Source organism: Rhinolophus sinicus, chromosome 15, assembly GCF_057876585.1.
Source record: "Rhinolophus sinicus isolate RSI-liver-muscle chromosome 15, RSI-T2T, whole genome shotgun sequence".
Lineage (NCBI taxonomy): Eukaryota > Metazoa > Chordata > Mammalia > Chiroptera > Rhinolophidae > Rhinolophus > Rhinolophus sinicus.
In genome coordinates this window covers 32,168,157-32,192,309 of record NC_142515.1, presented here as the reverse complement: position 1 = coordinate 32,192,309, position 24,153 = coordinate 32,168,157, and the positions used below count along the sequence as shown (strand labels likewise).

The 24,153-nt window shown below is 37.3% G+C and overlaps 1 protein-coding gene across 1 annotated transcript; it reads left to right on the top strand.

Annotated features, from left to right (window-relative positions):
- Positions 1-2,749: 2,749 nt before the first annotated feature.
- On the top strand, positions 2,750-23,835 carry LOC109450818 (lipase member M). The gene is made up of 9 exons (XM_019738515.3): positions 2,750-3,032; positions 5,904-6,021; positions 11,594-11,792; positions 12,644-12,753; positions 15,031-15,167; positions 15,307-15,453; positions 17,037-17,108; positions 18,891-18,962; positions 22,175-23,835. Exons 1-9 carry the CDS (start codon positions 2,886-2,888, stop codon positions 22,442-22,444), a joined length of 1,272 nt encoding a protein of 423 aa, XP_019594074.3. The 5' UTR covers positions 2,750-2,885; the 3' UTR covers positions 22,445-23,835.
- The last annotated feature ends 318 nt before the right edge of the window (positions 23,836-24,153 follow it).

Here is a 24,153-nt window from a genome sequence, read left to right as displayed (position 1 = left end):
CATGTTGATTAACATAGCTAAGAGGTATTGATTGGTGTCAAAATGAGATTTCTATATTTTCAGGCATGTCTGTGAAACTGGGAGGGCAGATAAACCACAAGGCCATTTACATGAAGGCCTGGAGTCTCCTGGAAGATAACTAGTGTTGGGAGGAGTAGGGCATGAGCTTGATCACTACGGAAGTTTCGGTCATTTGATCATGGACTGATTCTGACAAGACCATTGACTTGGACTTTCAGACAGATTTTATGGCACAGCCTCGACTGGCTCAGGGCTTCAGTGTATAAAACCTGAAAAAAATTGTTTTAATAAAATTCAATTCAACATTGGGGGAAAGGAACACTAACTTGAGTTGCCTTTACTGGCAACTCAAACAGAGGAGAAATTCTCTCCCGGTTTCAGGGTTTTTGTTTTGTTTTGTTTTGTTTTGTTTTTAACTCTATATTACTGGTTTTGTTTGTTTGTTTTGTCCTGTTCATTTGTTGTAACTGTTTCAATTTTTATAGTTTTTACACACATTGCATTTATTTGTAAGTTTGCATGTTGATTCTCTGTTCCCTTTTTCTTAGAACGTTTTTCCTCAATCTCTCTCCCATTTGACCAGTTGCTTTTAAGTAGTTTTGATATTTAATTGATTTATAGACAGTCCACATTAAGGAGGACCCATTTCCTTAGTTTCAAGATGTTGAGGTGTTTCAGATCCTTCTTTTTATATATCGAGATGGTTAAAAAGCCATTTTAAAAGATGACACATTTCCTTGATAGAAACCTCTTTTTAAAATTCTCTCAGATAAACAATTCCAAATTTGAGGTCACATTGGCACATTTGGGTACCCCATCTCTCTTTATAGTACTGTTGATGCTTTCCATGGGTTATCGCCTTATTGCTAAGGCAATAAGGTCATTGCTAAAATTCTGCAATGGGGAACACTGTACTTATTTAACATTTGTTCAAAATGTAGTTCTTTGAGCTGGACTTAGGATATTACTTTCCTGCTTCCAAAATGACAGTTGAGAGCTCATAAAGTTACCTAAGAATTTGAGAACCAAATTGTATTTCATTTTCCCTGCATTATGCTTGTACCCAGGGGGGACACAGTTTCTAAAGGCTGAAAAAAAAGAGGGGGCTGTGGACAGTGAGAAGTAGTCCTACTACCAAAAATGTAGGATTGTTTCTGAACTAGTCAGTTTATTGGCATCAATGCTTTCATTAATAAATCTGTACAGTATTCATAAGTATATTAATCCAATGTCGGAGTTGATCTTACCTGAATACATTGGAACAAATGCAAGTAGATTTTATTGGAGCAAATGTGAGTAGATTATAATGAAATTATTAAGAATTATTTTGAATTTTAAATCCAGAAGAGAACTTTAAAAGAGACAATTCACAGAGATTGGTGTAGTTGTTTTTACTAGCATGTGAAGTTTCTGTCCTTGAATGGGGAAGAGGATATGGAAGCATTACGTTTTTTCCCCATGTGGTAATACTACTAAACAATTAATTAAAATACCTGAATTTTAGTTCTGGCCTTGCCACTATGAACCTAGGTACTGTTGGACAAGTCATTTAACATGTCTTTACATTTCTAAAAATGAAAGAGCGGAATGCGATTTTCTTTCCATCTAGCTATACAGCACTTTAAAATCCTAAAATGTCAACAGTAGGCTCCAAAGTTCTTTTCTAAAATTTCATTTTGCATAACTTCAGAATGTATTCAGTGGATACTGAGGATATGGGCTCTGCAGTGTGGGACAAATGCTCTCTCTGCTCTTCTAAATTAGGTCAAATCACTCCTCCTTAGCATGCATCAGATCAACAATGGTGGGAGTGTTGAAATTGGTCCAGAGAAGAGCTGCAGGCTTACCTCATCATAGGTGCAGCCTGCCTGGAGTGGGTGAGGCTGAGACTGTGGGCAGATACTTTCTCACAGACTCACCATTCCTGTTCCAGCTTTGGCTCCTTCACCAACCACATTCCAACATTCATTCTAATGTGGCTGCTGTTAGTTCAGTTCTGAAGAGTTGATGTAAAAGTAAAGAAATATTTTACTTTAAATAATATTTTTTCTTAAATTCTAACACATTCTTTACTTAAAATGACGATAATTCTATCCTCTTGGCTAAGGAATCGCTCACATTGCCACACAGTTGATTGAACTGGGACATTTAGTTCACGAAAAATAACCAAGCTGCAACTCATTTTAGTTATTGAAGACAATTTAACTGGCAGGTATCCATTAAACTAATCTCTCAGCAATTAACTAGTGAGTACAAACCAAAATAAAACAGTTCATACAAGTCAATTTAGTTGAGCTAAATAGAAATGGCCTAAACATGGAAGATTTATTTTCTTCCAATGTTCTCAACCATTACTAAAAATAGAAAATGTCCTAAAACTTTCTGACATTTTCAATAAAAATACTTATTACTACCTTGATCTGCAACCGAAGGACAGATCACCGGAGCCTTAGCATGTGACTATAGAAACTTGTAGCATTTTCTAGCTATCAAAGAAGGATAAAAACTAAGAAAAAAAGAAAAGCTGCTCCCTATGGCCCTTATTACCTGCTAATGAAGAAAACGGGTTTTATGGGCTTCATCATATGCACATAACTCCAGGTTGCATCAAATTGACACATTTACAAGCTGAAGGATTGGTGACTGCAAATTGTGTGACAGAGTGGGAGGAGCCAGATGGTGTTGGGACGTCCTAGACAATGTTCACATTGTACTTTGTGTTCTTTCATCTCTGTCAACCAAGCTTATTGAATTTGCTCCAGAATTTGGGGAAAGAATTACCTGAATTTTTAAACCTACAGATCCGTCTGACTTTAGAATTAGTTGTTATATCACCAGGAAAACATAAATGCAGATGTTGGACCATGTCAAAAATCTTGTCAAGAGAGTGGATTGTTTCACACAGAACTGAGATGTGGCTTCTGATTCTGGTGGCACATTTGTTCCAAAGAAATGTGAATTCAGGACGTATGCCAACTAAAGACGTGGACCCAGAAGCATTCATGAATATTGTAAGTTGGGATTTTTCATAATGTTTTGGGGGAGATGAAGTGCCTTACATGTTAATGTTTGTATCTGTGTATTATCTGCATTACATTTATATATGGTGGTAGTTTTTGCTAGTAGAGCATAGTAATAAATTAGCATATTGTAAATGGAAAGTGCTAAACTGATAAGTTGGGTGAGTAAACTGGGTTTTCCTCCAACAAATTCAGTCAGGCTAATCACTTAATCCCTTTGGGATTCAAACACAATTTAACTTTTTCTTGAATTTTTTTTATTTATCCTATGAGCAAAGAAATCATTGAAGTATCTTGGGTCAAGCCCAGACCCTCAATTATTTCCATTTTATCTGTGCTTTGATTCTTTTTCTACTTTCTCCCATATTACGAAGGTGTTAGCCCTCACTTATTATTAGGGCACTCACTTCTAGTAGCATCCTACATCATTCTAATGTATTCTTGTTATCCTATTTTGGACTGGTCACTTTGTTGACTGGCAGTAAAAGGACCCTAATAAATGCTAGAGAGAGCTTCCGGTGAGTGAAATTCATGAATGATATGATATCTCTTTAGGTATCCCGGAGGATTTTTTTTTTTTTTTTTTTTTTTTGGCTTACTTTAAAGATCTTAGTTGAGTTTTAATCTCCACCATATACTAACACTTATCCAACAGCAGAATTGTGATGAAAACTAATTTCATTTCATCTTCACTGTCCTATACAGTAGGTAGGATAATCCCCATTTTTCAAATGAAGGAGCTGGGATTAAAGAGGTTAAACAACTTAAATTAGGCCACATCACTGGTAGGTGGTAGTGCTACAATTTATAAGCAGGCCTGTCTGAACACATAATTGTAACCACTATGCAGTACATCCTCCCAGGTGAGTGAGACTGTGTGTGGTGTTCATGATCCATAGATTTGTCACAGATTTAACATGCCCTCCTTTATACAGATTTAAGACCCTTTTCACAGTAGCCTCCTTTGAATGGATTCTAAAACTCTGACAAGCCATAGAAATAGTTTGAATCTTCCTCATGCCAACTATCGGGTTTCATTTGATTATCCCAAAGACTGACTGTCTTTTGATGGTTTATTCAGTTTATTAGCACATTGGCGTAGATCCTCAGGAACCATCCTCTGGCCCTGAGAAGTTCCCACACAAATTCCTCTGGGTTACTGGGTGGAGGGAATCTCTTCAGCTGTAGGCAGAGCCAACCTCCCTGGGCCTCACCCACTGGATGTGCCCAGCACCTGTACACTCTTGACGCATCAGGAGCCTTAAAATTAAAATCCTTTGAATTGGATTCTAGCATTGACCTGTTATGCATGGAGAGATGAAGTAAAATAGAAAATTCATATGATTACTGGTATAAATTAAATGATATAGAATAAAAATGGTTCAGAGTGTGAATGGGCCTGCTTCTATATGCTGATTTAGATGGATATAATCTGCTCTATATTTTGGTATACAGTTGGCTTCATTTATGTATTTTTCTAGTAAGTGTTAATTGAACACCTATTAGGCCCCTGATACTGTGCTATGCACTAAGGTTACAGAGAGATCTAAGAATATCAAAAGTCTGACTTCACAGAGCTTACAATCCAGCAGGAAAGATAGACTCTCAATTACTAATTACAAGAACAGTGAAATCAAAGAAGAAAACATGAAATAGGAGGACCTAATCCAGGAAATTTAGGGAAGTTTTTCTGAAGAAAGGTTACTTAACCTGAAGTCTGAAAGATGAAGAGGAATAACTTGAAAGGGTGGGGTGGTTTTTAATTATAGTATTAGCCAATGCTCCTTCAGTACCTATTATATGCCAGGTAACCCAGTTAGTATTATATGTGCATTATCTTTTTACATTCTTTGCACTAATTTTGTGGAGTACGAACCATTGGTGTACCTAACATACAATGAATAAACTGAGCAATAAGGACAGGTTAAGTAAATTTCCCCAAATCATATAGCTAGTTTGTGTATTAGTGTTAGAGGCAGGATTAAAACTCAAGCAGTGAGACACTAGGGCCTTTCTCTTGACTACTATGCCCTTTTGCCCTATATACTCGATTGGGCATTTGGCACCTGGCTTTCTCCTCTTTTGTTCCTTTTAAAGCAACTGATAGAAATAATCCCCTCATTCTTTAAGTGATGACAATGGGCAAAAACAGTAAGAATACTTAGGAGATCTCTGCAGCTTCATATTTTACAGACTTCCTACATGTAACAACTGCATAAAATAAGGATCCTTAACCAGGGCTCTATATATAGGCAAGAAGAAACCTGAAACCCCTCAAATTCACTGAGGGATGCTTGATCTAAAAATATTAAGAAGTACTTCTCTTGATGAGTCTGTGGTTTTAAAGCTGAAAAGAAATTTAGGGAATGCATGGTCCAGGGGTTCTTATAAGACAAGCACCCCATTGGTTGCATGAGAATTACCCGATTCCTAACTCAAAGAGAGCCCAGGAGCCTGTATGTTTAAATTCCCCAGATGATTCTGATGCACACCCATTAGAGTGCATCAGAATTGCCTACGGAGCCTGTTAAAGCACAGATTGCTAGGCCTCATCCTCAATAGGTTTGGGTGGAAACTGATCATTTGTATCTCTAACAAGTGTCCAAGTGATACTGATGATTTTAGTCCAGGGTCCACACTTAGAGGACCATCATTTTAGTCCAGTCTCCATATTAAAGGTAAAGAAAATGAGAACTGCGAAGAACTGAGTGATTTTTCTAAGATAACATGATTAGCTAGAGAAAAGCAAGGAATTTCTTGTCTATGTCTTCCAGCATCAAGGCATCTACTTTTTAACTTTTGGATCATTGAGGATATAGCCATACAGAACTTAACTCAACAGAAATTGTGCTTTTTCCATAGAGTGAAATAATCCAACATAAAGGCTATCCCTGTGAGGAGTATGAAGTCACAACAGAAGATGGATATATCCTTTCTGTTAACAGAATTCCTGAAGGCCTAGTGCAATTTAAAAATACAGGTATGCTGTACACTATGTCACCCCAACATGGCAGTCTTCCCTACAGTAATGACTTCCTTGTGGTTTGAATGTGTCAAAGAGAGTCTGGGTTCTTAGTATAGATGGGGGCCAATTGTTCAGGCTGAAAGATGGCTTCAGTTATCCCCATAATACCCATTACCACCCCCCAGCCCCAAAGATCTCAAATAAGCACAGTATTTATTTTCAAAAAAGATCTTCAAGAAAAGTCCATTTCTTGACTTTTTCTAGCACTTTACCCATTCCCTAAACCCCTCCTATATAGATATCTAGAATATCCCACTAATGATCTCTTGAACAGACTGTACCAACCCCTGCTCATGAAGAATGCAAACTCCAATATGGTACCTGGTACTCACCCCTGAACACTCTATTTTCCCCATCCAAATTGCACTTTAAATATTTAAAGTGTTGGCCAGATTTTCACTAAATATTTAAGATGTTGCCCAGATTCTTTTTAAGAATCAGGCAATACATGTGTGTTTTAATTTTTTTACTACATTTCCATAGTTTATATAATTCCTTCTTTTTGCATATGGGATTTTCAGCTATTGCTGGCTTTTCAAAAATTCACTTTCATTACCCATTAAATTGTGCCTATCCATCATCTCTCTTTGGTTCTATTCCTTTTAATACTCTAGCTCTATGTTTATAGCAGCAGCCATGTTATCTGTCATGAGTACAGATAGTATAATTTCTTATTAAGTTCCGTCTATATGCCAGGTACAATACTAAGTGCTTTGTGCTTTATTTGTGTTAGTCTCATTTAACTTTCACAATAATCCTAATAACTGCCACTCACAGAGGCTAAATAACTTGCCCAGAAAGTCTATGACTACTTGATCGTATGTTGCAAAAGCAGGTCTCAAATCAAGATGTCTGACACCACAGCCCATAGTGTTAACTAGGACCAGAAAATACTGGGGAAATGCCACTGGCCTTTGGTGTAAAGAAGCTTCAGGGTCTGTTTTATTCCAATTACATTACACTTGTGCAGTTTTTTGCAAACCAGCTTTTTTTTTTTAACATCAGCTGCACAGCTGTACATATATGTTGAGTATACTCCCTCCTCAGTGCCTTTGGACTTCAGAGTTCTCCCTCTGGACCACTATTTCATCAGATATCTACACAATTTGTCCTGGCCCTTCTTTCACCTTCTTTCCAAGACCATCCTATTCAAATTAGCAGCCCTTTGTCACCTATTGAGATCTAGCCCCTTATCCTGCTTAATTTTTCTTATAGTACTTAACACCACCTGATATGTAGATACTTGCTTGTTTATGTATCCTCAGCCTCACCACAATATCAACTCAGGGGAGCAGGGACTTCATTTTGTTCAAGGCTAGCACCAATGCCTAAAACAGTGCCAACCATATTGTAGACGCCAATAAATATATGTGGAATGAATAAATTAATTTTATGTAAATAAATGAATAGGCTGGAGACAGAGAACTTTTCACTAAGCCCCACAAATTCTAGAGGGTAATCAATCAAGGCATGGATCTGCCAAGTAACCAAGTGACTGTAGCATTTCCTAGTATCAGGGGAGACTCCTGCAGCTCCTCTTCGTGGGCGTTTGTTTTCTCATCCCCGGTTTATTTACATTGTCCACTCATTGCCCAGGAGTTTGCAGTTCCGGGTGTCAGTCGGTGCAGAATACTCCCCTCTAGTGGCTGATGTTGTTCCTGCAGCTCCCATTGGCCTCTTTAAGGAGGAAATACCCCTCTCTGAAGGAAAATAAAATTTCTCAACATCTCTTCAAAAAGAGGGCCAATGAAAACGACTGAAAGATATCTATAAGCTTGTGACAAAAGCCTTTTAAAAATCTTCATCAGATAATCATTGTTCGCTTCAAGTAATTACATCAAGAGAGAAAATAGGCTGGGCCATCCTCAAAAAGGACAGCTTTTTAAAGAGTAGCTCTTACACATTCACCTGTTGGCTCTAATGTAAATGAAAGTCCATGACTCTAAGGGATACTTGAAATGATACCAATCATGTATAAGCCAGCTCTCTCACTAGGTGAACCACAAGTACAAACTACTGCTAACAGGGCCAACTGGCCCCAGCCGTGGGAAACGGCCGTAGGACTCCAAAAGGGGAGCATTGATCCATCTTGGTTTGATCACATAGTATTGAGGTCACCTCCTTGAGGGTTAAGAGGATGAACTCAATGACCAGACATAAAGGAACATATAAAATAACTCAGTTCCATTCTCCCTGTCCTTCGTTAGCAGCCCTCATGTTTTCTCACCAGAGGGATAGAATGAGGCAAATGGAACTCATAAAGATTGCCCAGATGCTGGATGAGTTTGGTGTAGAAAGACCTCAGTGTTACAAAGAGATTGCATATGAACTCAGGTCACTGAATAACAGGATCGACCATCTTCTAAGCAGTTAGGCAGCTTGCTGAATGCTTAATGCACGGTATCTCAATTAACCCTCAAAACCCTGCGAGGTAGGGATTATACCCTTGCGTTGTTAATGAGGACATTGAAGCTCAGAGAATCACTGCCTTTGAAAATTACAGCACTAATAACAGCAGCAATAAAGCTTCTCTTTACTGCAGGCTTCCTCTAAGCCAGGCACTGTGATGTGGACATCACATTCTTGATCTGAGCTAATTCTCATGTTTCTCCTCCTAAAGGTACAGCATTTTATTAATCTTTCAGTGTTACTTGCTAATGTAAAAAATGATGTTCATCTTAATTTATGTAACGTTAGAATTCCTAAAAACCTTAATCCTTCTTTATCCCTTACTGATGTTTTTTTATAAATTTTATTTTAATATAATTTCAAATTTACAGAAAGTTTCCAAGAATCGTACAAGGAAAACCAACCCTTTACCCTAATTCACCAGTTGTGAATTACCATTTACCCCCATTTATTCTCTCTTTCTCGCTCCCACTTTCTCTCTCTCGCTCATATTATTTTTTCAAAAATCTTTCACAGTAAGTTTGAGACTTCATGCCTATTAATCCCTAAATACTTCAGTCTGTATTTCCTAATGTCAAGGAGGAAAAAACGACTTTTTTTCCCTACTCATTTTAGGTTCTCCAACTGGTGCCCTGTAAATTAGATTAATAAAAGACAGATTAAGAAGAGAAAAGCAAGCAGAGGTTTATTAGCAGGGGTATCGCACACATACACATAGGAGCACTCAGAGATGAGTAACTGAAAAATGGTGTTTAGATTTGGGGGTCTATATGCCTAACTTAGTAGGGAAAAGAGAGTTCAAAAAAGAGCACTTATGGAAAAGCAAATGACTTTTTGAAAAGACGAATGGCCCTTAGGAAAATAGAGGGAGATATGATAGTTTATGACAATGTCTGTCTGTTTGTGGTGCCAACATCTCGTATCCAAGAAGAGAAGATTACAGTTGCTTCCAGGGAATTTAGGACAATTGAGTTCTTCTGGGAGGTTCTGCTTTTAGGCAGACAATGGATTTCAGGAACTCAAATGCCTTCAGCATGAAATAATTCTTATGCCAAAGTGACATATTTGGAGGGGGTGGGGAAAATATCCTGATATCCTTTACTGAGAAGGATATTCTATAATCACAATACGTTTATCAAAATTACAAAACTAACACTGATTGATATTAATATTTAAACCATAGTCCACAGTCAAATTTTGTCAATTGTGCCCAAGTGCTTTATAGCTTTTAGAAATCTTGGTCAATAATCTAATCCATGGTCATATACCATATTTGGTTGTCATGTCTCTTTGTCTCTTTTCTAAATTGAAAAAATTCTTCAGTTTTCTTTGTCTTTTTTGACCATGACATTTTTGAAAAGTTTTGAAGTTATTTTATACAATGCCCTTCAATATGGTTTGTCTGATGTTTCTTCATGATGAGATTTAGGTTATATATTTTGGCAGGAATACCAAAGAGATGAAGTTGTGTCTTACCAGTGCATTATGCTATTAGGCACATGATGATGGCTTGTTTTAGAATTGGCAATATCAGCTTAATTTTTTCCCCAACTTTATTGATGTATAATTGACAAAATTATATATATATTTAAAGTGTACAATATGATGATTTGATATATGTATACCTTGTGCAGTAATTACCACATTCAGGTTAATTAATACATCCATCACCTCACATAGTTACTGTGTGTGTGTGTGTGTGTGTGTGTGTGTGTGTGTGTGTGTGTGCATGTGCGCACGAGAGAGAAAGGGAGAATGCTCTCAGCAAATTCCAAGTATACAATACAATATTATTTGCTACAGTCACCATTAGATCTCCAGAACTTACTCATCTTATAACTGAAGACTTGTACCCTTGGACCAGCAAGCATCTCCCTATTTTCCCTACCCATCAGCTCCTGGTAACCACTATTCTAATCTCTGTTTCTATGAGTTCAACTTTGGATGTTCGATTTACTTTCCCACTCATAGTATACAAGGGTTCCCTTTACTCTGTATCCTCACCAACACAGGCTATCCCTTCCTTTTGATAAAAGTCATTCTAACAAGTGTGTGAGGTGATTTCTCATTGTGGTTTTGATTTGCTTTTCCCTGATGATTAGCTCATGTACCAATTGGCCAGCCATATGTTTTCTTTGGCAAAATGTCCATCCATTCAGATCCTTTGCCCTTTTTTAAATTGGATGATGTAAATTGGATGTGCTGTTGAGTTGTATGAGTGCCTTGTTATCAGAAATATAGTTTGCAAACATTTTCTCCCATTCCACAGGTAGCCTTTTCACTCTGTTGACTGTTTCATTTGTTGTACAGAAGCTTTTTAGTTTGATGTAGTCCCACATGTCTATTTTTGCTTTTGTTGCATGTGCTTTTGGTGTCATATCCAAAAAATCATTGCCAAGACCAATGTCAAGGAGCTTTTTCACTATGTTTTCTTCTAGGTTTTACATTTAAGCTTTTAATCCATTATGAGTTAATTTTTGTGGGTGGTATAAATTAGGGGTTCAGTTCCATTTGGTGATATTTGCTTTGATCACTTTTTTGAGATGGTATCTGCCAAGTTTATGTGTATATTAATATTATAACTCAACAATTATATATATAGCATTTGTATAATTATGGATATTATAACATTAACATATACACATAGTTATATATTTATATTGTATTGTATAGTAATATATTGTATTATATATTATAGACATACTATAAATAATATAGTTTCTTATTCTTATTAAAATATATAATAGTTTTGATTATTATATAAAATTATCTTACTCATTGCATTATGCACTCTCCTGGGGTGCCCAGACAAATGTCGTAATAATAATAACTACACAAAAACAACAATGAAATAAGAATTTTGATGCTTTCTCTTTGCCAGATTTTGTGCTACCTGCTGCTCCTTGTGCACTATTTCATTTAGTCATAAGAAAAGTTCTATTTTTCTGATGCAGAAATCAAGACACAGAAAAGTTAAGTAACTGACCAAGATAATCAAACTAGCAAGCAGCTGAATCAACAATTGAACGCAAATTTGTCCAGCTTGAAAGCCTTTGCACATTAGGGGCTAACAAGAAAGGTGGATATTACTTCCCACAGTTGAAATACTGTTTTGTAGGTTCCAGGCCTGTGGTGTTACTGCAGCACGGGCTGCTTGGAGATGCCAGCAACTGGATTTCCAACCTGCCCAACAATAGCCTGGGCTTCATTCTGGCAGATGCTGGTTTCGACGTGTGGATGGGGAACAGCAGGGGAAACACCTGGTCTCAGAAACACAAGACCCTCTCCGTAGACCAAGATGAGTTCTGGGCTTTCAGGTATTTGAAAAGATTTCGAGTGGAGGTGGACATGGATGTCTTTGGAAGCACTGGGTAAAAAATTATGGCTTCTGGTATTTGGGTGATTTACTTTGATTGGCTCATCAGTATCCTAATATGGTGTCCCCCGATTATCTTAATTGACTAGTGATTCTTTTGAGGAAGTAGTGGGGAAAATTGAGTTTCCCAAATAGATGGTTGGGTCTGGTGAATGGGGTGAGAGCGGTGGTGGGTGTCAGGTGATCAAGAGTGGAATGAGAGAAGCATACATCAACTTCCTTCTAAGATGGATATCCTGGGACCAACTCTTCTGTGAGTTATGACAATGACTACTACCCCCAGGAGGAGATGAGACCAGCAACATTAAAGATTTTAAAGAAACTAGTAAGCCTTAGGGACTATCAATTTGAACTAACGTACCTCTCACACTCTTACAAAATATTTTTATTTAAATGACCGATTGACATTCAACCTGCTCCTTATCCCTTTCATCATAGAAGGGTCCCTGTAGTAGCTTTAATATTTTTCATATAAATGAGTCTGCATGACCCTGTTCTGTTCTGCTGAGAGAGTAACGGGACACCTCGCCTAGGAGGTTGATCAAGTGCTCAGTAAATATTCACTGAAGATGATTATCCCTCTGTGATAACATCCGGATGAAACAGCAGTTTGCTAACAGTCTGTGACTCCAGAGAAACTCATTTGAAACAAGTCCATTCTGAGTGTTAGGAGGGGCACATTAACAAACTGTTGGGGATGATAAGTCAAGGACTTGTTTGTAAAACCCGGGGGCTGTTTTTGTTTATTTCTGATTATGACTTTTCATATAACTTTGTCTTTTCCCCTTGTAGTTTTGATGAGATGGCTAGGTTTGACCTTCCTGCAGTCATAAACTTTATTTTGCAGAAAACGGGCCAGGAAAAGATCTATTATGTCGGCTATTCACAGGGCACCACCATGGGTAGGTTCAAAGGAAAGCAGGTTTGTATACACAGAAGAAATGTGAGCATGTGGTATACAGCTATGCCTGGAATCAGTCATCTCACACTTCACTCATTCTCTTCAGTGACTCTAAGGGTTATAGGAAATGGAAATGGAATTGAGGGAGGCCTCTGGTATGGTAGGTAGAACAGAGGCTTTGGAGTCAGACAGACTGGATTTAAATAGTGGCTCTACCACCTCTTAGGTAAATGTCATTGAGCAAATGACACCGCTGTGAGAGCAGTTCCTGGCACATAGTATGCACTCAATAAACGCATTGAATGAATGAAATCCTGAGTTCAGTGTCTAGCACATAATAAACAAGCAATAAACAGTAAGCACTGTCATCATACTATAAATAGAACTGATGGGGAGTTTACTCAAATCTCCTTTTTTCCCCTTCTAATGCCAATGTCTGCAATTATGTGCTGGTGCCCTTTTGCTTTTGATGAATTTATGAGAAACCTTAACTCATGGCCCCTGCAGGATACAGACCACCTACTTGGGAAGATGAGAGCAAAGACTGGCTATTCTGCACCTCTATCAGACCAAAGTCAACAGGAAAATGTGCTTGGTTTAGATTAGGCTGAAGGAAGATCAGGAGAGGCACAGTGTGTGCCTTGAGGAGAACGCTCTGTAGAGGGAGCTGAGAAGAGCTCTTTACCTTCACCCTGAGCCAAACTCAAAGTTGAAGTCCAGGGTGAGGGATTCTAAGGAGACAGGTAACTCAGGGTACAAGTTCAGTTGGTTCACTTTTAATTGATGCGCTCTAGTGAATAAAAAGTTTGATTTTCACATTTGCCTTTCTGGGTTTTTCAGTAACATTATCTGATTCCAGTGATGCTATGTCTCACCCTGCACTTCATACAAAGAAAGATTAAGTGTTATGCTTGCTCCAACTCTACTATCCAAAGGCCTTAATTTTTTTTTTTTCTCTATACTCAAATTGCTCGACTTGACATGAAGACACAGGTGCTAATGATGAAGTTAAATGCTATTTTGAGAAAGAAGAGGGGACAAGAAAGCACAGGATTATTCTATTAGTCAATCATGGAGCTATTAATGTGGAGAACTTGAATTTGCTTTGCATAAAGAGAAGTATTGCTGGGAGAAGTCATCTAGAGTTCTTACATCTTGATATTTGAGGGGAGTTCTATATAGTCAGAATTAAGCTGGAATATAGTAATGTAGTTTGATGTATTTTCAACCCAGTCTGACTGAAGGTGTAGTTGAGAGAGAAAGAGCTACTACCTGGTCACTCTTGTGCTTGCCTTTGCATGTAGCTGGCAAATCTAATCACATGGAGAGAAAAGAAGGGAAGGAATCAGTCTTGTTTAATACTTACCTTCTCGGAACTAGACAGAAGTCATGTGATCCCATCTGTTTTTGTTTTTGTTTTCCCAGCCTCCCTCCTCCCAACCTGCCACTATCAGCCTAAACAGAGAGAGTACAAGCTCTTTTGAAATAGACACATAATATTTAAAAGATAATGACCATGTCCTTGCTTTATACAATAGACTTTTTCTCCCAAAAGTTCCACAGAGATTGTCTCTGTACAGTGCTAATTCAGGGAATTTGACCCTATTTCATAGGTATTGAAACTAAGGCACGGACTGACTTAACCAGCATCCCATACCTAGCCTAAGGTAAAAGTAAGAGTTGGAATTCAGTTCATTAGACAACTTGTCTAGATAATGTTATAGTTTGGGTTCCAAAAAAATTAGGGGTCGAGGAAAATCAGCAAGACCCTGCTATCTCAATACCCATTATGTTACAGAACATGGTTATTATCAATAAACCAGGCAATTTCTCTTGTTCTCATTTTTTTAACTGTAGAGATTTATTAAAAATACCTCATAAGAATTTGAAAATTAAATGAGGTGAAAACCATAAAGTCTCCAACAAAGCGTCTAGCATATAGTTACCTCTCTGTCTCTCTCTCTCTATTATCTATCTATCTTCTATATTTATATATGTATTCTCAAAGTTCATATTTTCATATTATTGGACTCAATAATTTAATTCAACAATTCAATGAGAACCTACTACTGGATATCAAATAAGCTAGAGGTCAGAGGGAACACAAAGGAGTTTTTACTGGTATTGTTTCTCCCTCACCTCAAAGAGCTTAAAATTTCGTGAGAGAGTTAAGACTCAATCACATGTAATTACTGAAATATCTTGACAAAAGTAAAATATATATTTTATGAGTTCTAGGGTATTCAATATCCACACTGACATATTTCTTCTCTTGCAGGCTTTATTGCATTTTCCACCATGCCAGAGCTGGCTCAGAAAATAAAAATGTATTTTGCCTTAGCACCCATAGCTACTGTTAAACATGCAAAAAGCCCTGGGACCAAATTTTTGTTGCTGCCACATATGATGATCAAGGTATGTGATTCCTCAGAAAATTCCTTGTCTATGTACAAGAGTCTTCCAGCCCAATATGCTAAAATGTACACTTTTCAATTAGAGTCACTTCTTTTTTACTGTAATGTAATCGCTACTATTTTGTTTCATATTTTTACAGGGATTGTTTGGCAGGAAAGAATTTCTGTACCAGACCAGATTTCTCCGCCAGTTTTATATTTACCTTTGTGGCCAGATAATTATTGATCAGATTTGCAGCAATATCATTTTACTTCTAGGAGGATTTAACACAAACAATATGAATATGGTAAGTGGGAGCCTAGAAAATTCTCAGTTTTCCAAAGCAAAGCTAGGAGTTATTAGTCTCACTCCTTGAGAATGAGCTATCGCCAGTGAAAACTTAGTGAAACCTAATCCTAGTAATTCAGTTTTCTCTGAGTCATACTAATATACAGGAACTGCTTTAACATGGGCTGTGACTAGGTTAATGTAAGGGCACTTCTAGATATTAACTTCAGAGATTACAGATGGAAGAGATCTGAAAGCAGCTTTATACAGTGAATCAACAGATGGGAAAAAAAAGTGATTAGAACCTAGTAGTCAAAGGAGATAACTTCCATGCGTCATCCACCTCTTCTTTCTTCTTGGGTCCTTCTGGATTGTAGTTTAAGTCCTTTGATAGGATGTCTGGGAGTTTCAATTTGGCTTAGGCATAGCTACTAGTTGGTGGGTATCACACTGTGGGTTCCCAGGAAGCATACTCTGAGATGGAAATTAGTAGGCAGAGTAATTTGGGGTCATGCCCTTGGAATAACACCTAGAGAAGGGAAGAAACAGGATTGGGTAGACGAAAAGTCAAGCTGTGATGCAGTCTCAATAGGACCCTCAGTTAATCCTACAGAAATCTGTGAAGATAGGATGACCCTTCAGAGCTGTCCTAAGTTAGAGTGAGAGGGCTGGGTCTTTATACCCCCACACCAACCAGTCATTTAATGCAGATGATGCCAGTAACGGGTGACACACTGGGCAAGGCAGTCCTATACACCTGGGGACAATCCCCCCAAAACACCCAACAGTAGAGGGCTATCTGCCAGCAGCATTCCCAGAAGCTGGAGGAATACATCTTTATTTCCAAGAGATTCTTTCTCTTTTCTTATATTGTAATATTATTAATAATATATATCATTAATTATATTATTATAATTAATTATATTATATTATTATTTATATTATTATTAATATATATTATTAATAATAATATATATTATTATTAATAATATATATATATTATTAATTATATTATTAATTATATTATTATATATATTATATATATATATATTATATATATATATATTATTAATTATATATATATATTATATATATATATTATTAATTATATTATTAATATAATTAATAGCTGCCATTCGATGAGCATTTATTATGTGCCATCCTAAGTCATTCCCTGTAAGAATCCTATGTGATAGGTATTAGCAATATCCCTACTACACAGATTAGTATCCTGAGATTTAGTGGATTAAATAACGCTCTTATATCCACCAAAAAAATTAAATGGCAGATCTAGGATTTGAATACAGGCCAATTCTAGAGCCGTCATCCTTAATGACTCTAGTAAAGTTTGTTTTTTTTTTTGTTTTTTTTTTGGAGGTCAGATCTCTAATGAGAAGCTATTCTCAGATGAAAAATATAGGTTCCAGAAATACATTCAGTAGCATTTTTTATTTATGTGCATGTGTATGTTTTTGCTTCATGGATAATTGTTGATAATTTAATGATGTTCCCATTTCTTAGTCTGACACCCTGGAGGTTTGGTCTTGACAAGGTACATGTCTTATGAGTTTTTCCATGTCCCACAATCATGTTTTGTTACAGAGCCGAGCAAATGTATATGTCGCTCATACTCCTGCCGGAACATCTGTGCAAAATATCCTACACTGGAGCCAGGTAAGAAATGTTGAATTTGTAGTTTTCCCTAAGTAAAGGTCTTTGCACATTTTGCTGAGATAGTCACAGGATGTCCTTTTGACAGTCTGGCATCATTTCACATTTATTCCAAGATGAAATGTGATCTAGAACGTTGAAACTTTTCAAGGGGGCGGGGTGGGGGGGGAGTATTGGCCCACAGACCTCTTTAGTGGACCTTAAAAGTGTGAATTCAGATGGGCCCAGTGAGACCTTTCTCTGTCTCTAGCCACCCCAAACTGAGGCTGGAGGAAATCATTTTTGGCTCCTCCAAAAGCATGGTCTAGTAGTAACAAACATGCTAAGTCAGGACTTAATTGCCCAAAGGGGTTTCACAGGAGTCCTTTGTGCTACAGACTATACCTGCAACACAGGAGGGAAAGTGATTACCAGTCACATGAAATAGGGGCAGATCCGAGGTAAGACATTCAGGTTGATGCAAGGACAATGTGAATACTAATTATTATTTCTCACATATGAAGAAGCACTGAACCTAATAACAGTGCTCATTGTAGATGACACCATAGTGACCCCGATTGGCTGTGGAAGTAGGGGTGGAGATCAGGACAGAGCTAGAGCGTAACTAACCTTAGATTCTCATCTATTAAAAATACCATTTTGTCCCTTATCCCCAACCTCCCTCCCATCTAGCAACGCCCATTTTTTCCTCTATGTCTCTGAGACTGTTTCTGGGATACGAAAGTCAATTTGGGGAATGTTATCAATGTTGTAAAGATTTTGTAGGGTATCTAATGGACACTTGTCTCATTAGGGAGACCACCTCAGGGATGATGTAGATGCCTGATCACTGCACTGTACACCTGAAGCTGAAGCTGAACAATATGAATGTCAACTACAGTTTTATATATATATATATATATATATATATATATATATATATATATATATATATACATACATATATACATATATACATATATGTATATATACATATATGTATATATATATATTGTTACAAGAAGGGGAGTACAGCATTAGGAATAGAGACAGTGGAAATGTAACAGCTGTATGCGATGTCGGAGAGGTAGTGGATGGGGGAGGGGGTTTCTCACTGTGTGAGGGATATAAATGATAAATGTCTAACTATTATATTGTTTTGTGCACCTGAAACTAATTTAAAAAATGTTAAAAAACAAAACAAAAACATGTTGACAAAAAAATAAATAGAAGCTCTTAACTCAAGCAGAAAGTTTTAAGAATAGTAATGACATCTATAAAGAATAAATGTTGGTCGTATCTGTTTTTATAACAATATAGAGCCTAGTGAAATAGTTCTTTTAAGGTCAGTGTTATAATTGTGTGTGTGTGTGTGTGTGTGTGTGTGTGTGTGTGTGTGTAAGAGGGGAAAAAAAAGAGAGAGAGAGATTTTATAATCAAAATCAAACAATTTTATTTGGCACGAACGTTGGTCCCCTTCTCCCAGAATTACCACATTGCACAACTCCAGGGGGAGCTTTCCCGTTGCAGCCTACACAGTTGTTTAGAATACCCTTCTGCATAGACTGGTATGGGGATGCACTTCCTGGGATTGTATAACATGGTGGTGAAGCATTTCTGTAGTACATCCAATTCTCTCCCCAAAAGGGCCTTATTCTTGCTTTGACACTTTGACTAGAAGAGCAGACGCATCCTTTGCTCTCTGCTTCCCTCACAGTTGCAGACTTGGTAGCACATTTCCACTCCTTCTCCCACCCTTACCCAGTGATATATTTGAATGCCATGTGAATTTTTGTTTCCTTTTAGGCAGTGAATTCTGGGGAACTCCGGGGGTTTGACTGGGGGAGCGAGACCAAAAATCTGGAGAAAAGCAATCAGGTAAGAAAATCAATGCCATCTACTGCACATGCATCCTTCAGAAGTGCATAAGAGGGAAGTTGTAACGGCAGTTTATTGTAGAGATGGGAATAAAATACAAGAATGCAAGTGGAAAATAACAGTTCAAATTTGACTCCATTTGAAAATGGCAGTGTTCGCAGTTTAGCCAAGAGGCCTCTTGCTTTTATAATGAACTAGGAGAACTCTTTTTGATGATGGGTTTCTTAGGAAAAAGATGGGGTAGGTTTGGTGAAGAAGAGTGTATAGTCTGTCGTGGCTACTACTATAAGGATCCTTTTAGGATCAGCAAATAAACAAACACCAGTGAGAAAGGCAGGGTTTTTTCATGGTACAGTAACCAGAGTATTAATTGGCAAGTGAGGATTACGGTGTTAGTCTTGCCTCTACACTATAAACTTGTGTGGTTATGGATAGGCTGATTCGATTGTTCAGGCCTTCATTTATTTTTAAAAATTATTGGATTAGATACTTTTTAAGAGTTCAACCTGGTCACACTTATAATGAACTTGTAATTTGCAAGTGAAAATTGTGGAAAAAGTGTTATCACATTACCTAAAAAATGTGTTGTCAGTACTACAGCATAATATTAAAAATAAATGCTGTGGCAAATCAGAAGTGGATGTTAAACTCTTCTGAGCATAAAATCTGCACTGGAGATGATCAGTTAGGTTGTGTGTGAATGTAAACAAACGTTGACCATACAAATTTAAAGCTGGAGGGAGCTGGATAGACAGGCAAATTTTTGAGAGTCTCATAGCGTACTTAACAACCATTTCTGTACTTCAATCTCAATAGGAAAAGCTAGGAAGTTGGACAGACTGTGTAGTTCCCCTAAATAGCAAACTCTCCACAGGTATCAGCTACTCTTTTTTTTTTTTTTTTAAGATCCATCTTCACTGTTTCCTAAAATATGTCTTTAAAGAAAGCATTCCAGTTCCAAGATAGTTTTAATTTATCAACATGTAATGTCTTGAGTTCTAGAGAAAGTGACTCATGCAGAGTAGGTGCCAGAAAATGGTCATGGAAAGGAAGAGAAAACACGCATATAAAAAGGTGTCATAGAACCTTAGCACTAGACCTGAATTCAGTTCAGTCTTCTCACCTGTAACACAAGGAAAAATATTACTGGCTCCATACAGCAGTCCAACTTTTCATCTCTAAGTTAGGTTATAAAAGGTGGTTCTCATCACCAAATCCTGATGTGTGTGTGGCCGGGGGGGGGGGGGGGGAGTTTTCCCACATCAACAAGCAATTCTCTGAACACCAGCTAGGAGTCCTACAACTTAACTCAATTCTGATACTCTCCAGAGACAGCATCACATCCCACAGGTTAAGGACTCAGTCCCAGAAGACTGCCCTCCCTCACCACCTTCAGACACAACTCACAAGTCCAGGTTGTTACCACCTGTGTTTCTGATGGACTGGCTATAAATCAGACGTTCCAATGACCTCCTCCTTGGCTTACAGGTTAAGGGTTCTATCCTATAAGACATAGCCCCCCACCTCCGCCCCACTTCAGATGCCAATCCCAAGTCCAGGTTGTAACCTGTACTTCTGACTGACTAGCTGTAAATCAGAGGTTCCCATGACCCACTGCTCTGGTTTGATTAATTTGCTAGATTGGCTTACAGAACTCAGCGAAACATTTTGCTTACTGTAGATTACCAATTGATGACAAAAGGACAAATGGAAGAAACGCATAGGGCAAGGTATATGTGAAGCGGCGCAGAGCTTTCATGCCCTCTCCAAGCGCACAATTCTTCTTACATTTCTATTTGTTCACCAAACTTGGAAGCTCTCTAAACCCTGTTGCTGTGGGGTTTTTATGGAGTCTTCATTACACATACGATGAATTAAAACATTAGCCTTTAGCGACTGAACTCAATCTCCAGCCCCTCTCCCCTCCCTGGAGGTTTGGGGGTGTGGGAGTGAAAGTTCTAACCTTCTAATCACATGTTTGACTCCACTAGCAACAAGTCTCCATCTGGTTCCAAGTCACCTCATTAACATTACAAAAGACATTTTTATGGTTCTCATCACTTACTGTGTTTCCCCAAAAAATAAGACCTAGCCAGACAATCAGCTCTAATGGGTCTTTTGGAACAAAAATTAATATAAGACCCAGTATTATATTATATTATATTATATTATTATATTATATTATTATTATAAAGATCCAGTCTTATATTATAGTACAATAAGACTGGGTCTTATATTAATTTTTGCTCTAAAAGATGCATTAGAGCTGATTGTCTGGGTAGGTCTTATTTTCGGGGAAACACGATAGTAAATTCCAAGGGTTTTAGGAACTCTGTGCCAGAAATGGGAATGAGGACCAAATATATATTTCTTATTATCATTATCAATTACAACATCACAAGCTATAACTCTAAATTCTTAGAAAGTCACAAAGTAGAACAAGGATTGCCTGGATTGGAACCTCAGCTCCAGGGTGATTTTCTGACAAAGAAATGGGCCTCACCCTTTCTATATAAAGTTCTGGGTGCTGATTAACTTCCAGGGCTCAGCCAGGCACTCTGATGTAGTAGCACTGCTTGAATAAGACTAGGTTTCAAGAACCGAGACACCCTTCTTTGGGTGATGGAGGGCTAGAGCAGGGATCTAAATTCTACCTCCCCTTGCTTCAAACTACCTGAGTTCCAGTGCCATTGACTTCCCATGTTTTTGAAGACACAGGCAGGCTGGGCCAGGTTCAAAGGCTTTCTGTTGTCATAGAAAGTCTCTGTGAAGACCCAGAGGCCTTCCTAGTAGGTTCCATGCTGTTGCCTTTGTCTGTAGAGTGTCTCTAACTCTGGCCTCATGAAACATTTGTGAACTTATCTTTTAAAGGTGATTTATGTGTAAAATATTTACTAATAGGAAGAAAAATAATTGAAAATTAATGCTTAAAGTGCCAGGCAATTTACATGTTTTCTCATCTAATCTAGTAAGTGATTAGAGATATTATCCCCATTTCACAGATGAAGAAACTGAGGTTCAGTAAGGATAAGTAATTTTTACCTTCAAGTAGAGGCTGGAACAAAATACATAATGCAGGTCTGTTTGGCTCCAATGCCCATGCACTTTGCATCACAACACATGGCATTATTTAGTATGTTTACTTGAATTGTAAACTATGAGCTTGGAAGTCCAAATATTATCTACAGTTATAAACTAATCCTTTTTTCTAGCCAACTCCTGTAAGGTACAATGTTAGAGATGTGACAGTCCCTACAGCAATGTGGACTGGAGGTCAGGACTGGCTTTCAAATCCAGAGGACGTGAAAACACTGCTCGCCGAAATGAACAACCTTATCTACCATAAGAATATTCCTGAATGGGCCCACGTGGATTTCATCTGGGGTTTGGATGCCCCTCACCGTATGTACAATGAAATCATACATCTGATGAAGCAGGAGGAGACCAGCCGTTCCCAGGAAAAATGTGAGGTCAGATTGTGAAGCATCTGATACTGACAAGTTTTATGAAAAGCCTCATGGAAGATGGGGCTGCGGTCCATGAACTGATGATTTTAAGGATTTCCAGAATGGGAAGCCTATCATAAGTAGAAGGGAGATGGAGAAAGCAGGGCAGACATTTAATATATATTCCTTCAGAATTCCTACATTTGGCACTAAAATTAACATTTAAGTTTTTTTCAGTTAATTAAACTACTCGTTGGGTGAACATAGGTTTCATGTGCTAGTATATATTCTACTACTGTGTTTCCCCGAAAATAAGACCTAGACTGACAATCAGCTCTAATGCGTCTTTTGAAGCAAAAATTAATATAAGACCCGGTCTTATTTTACTATAATATAAGACCAGGACTTATATAATATAAGATCCGGTCCTATATTAGTTCTTGCTGCAAAAGATGCATTAGAGCTGAATGTCTGGCTAGGTCTTATTTTCAGGGAAACATGGTACCTTGAAGGGTTGGTTGTACCTGAGAGCTTGAAATTATCTATGTCATTCAGGTAAACCTCTCTAAAACATTTATTTTTTTCTATAAACCATATTTTTGAAGGAATAAAGTAAAATGACAAATTGGGACAGAAGTCTTGAATCTCTGGATTATTGTTGACTTTCACAAAATAAGCTAGACATTTTCACCTTATTTCCATAAAGACATAACACTACCTCAGGAAGCCAAGTTGCTTTTAACATCCCCACACCAAAAAAAACAGTGTACAGTATAATGAAATATATTTTAAATATTTTCAAAAAGGGCCAAGTTTTATAGTTGAGTCTCAGAGAAGATAATTTTTTAGGATTTTTGAGTTTTCCAATGAATGCATTATGCATTGCATATGGCATATATATGTATTTCAGTACCTAGGTCCTAGTCCAAACTTGTTTGAGAGTTGCTAGAAGACTTAATGTCTGACCCAGCTTTCTGCCTCCCAAAATTAAAAGCTAGGAAAAAAAATTTTATAATGTCATGAGCATAATAAAACAAATTGTTATGTATTTTATCCTTTGATCTTAACAAAGTTACTATTAGTCACCTCAGCTCATTCACAAATCTGGATTTATTTCTTTTAAAAATTGTTCAATTTTCATACAGTTTTAAAGATGATATAAATTACATGAGTAATAATACAATTTTGCAAAACTCTGAATTAAAAGTATACTGGTGTGTGAAAGTATACTGATGTGTGAAATTCTTTTTTTTTTTGAACTCTCATAGTCACCTGGTCATTCAATTCAGTGTGAATGAATCTTCAACAATTTATTAAAAGACATTTAAGGGCTTCAGAAACTATATCTACACACCACACTACTACTTCACACACAATATATGGCCCTGTACATAGCTCAGTAAATATTTCTGGATTAGATTTTTATTAGAACTCTGTTCAAGGATGGTAAATCTTTGATGGTTTGACACATTTATTATCACACATAGTGTGGCTTAGTCTATCTAAAGATATTCATGATTCAGTCTTGCTTTGTAAAATTCAGTTATTTAAAAAAAAGTTTATTTCACTCTGTCTCATTGACAAAGGAGTTAGACAGATATTTTGATATTCTGTTTCTCATCTAGAAGTACAATCCAGATACTACCTCATCATATAGCTCTATTTCTTGTACAAGAAATACTTTATCCAAATAAATCAAATTATTGATGAAAATAAACAGAACTAAGAAGTTTAGTATCTGCCTT

What these genes read in the sequence shown, in the direction of transcription:
- LOC109450818 (XM_019738515.3), top strand. Translation starts at nt 2,886, where the DNA reads ATGTCAAAAATCTTGTCAAGAGAGTGGATTGTTTCACACAGAACTGAG. An exon ending in TTCACAGGGCACCACCATGG is followed by an intron (nt 12,754 to 15,030) that starts GTAGGTTCAAAG and finishes CTTCTCTTGCAG; the next exon opens with GCTTTATTGCATTTTCCACC. An exon ending in ATCTGGAGAAAAGCAATCAG is followed by an intron (nt 18,963 to 22,174) that starts GTAAGAAAATCA and finishes CCTTTTTTCTAG; the next exon opens with CCAACTCCTGTAAGGTACAA.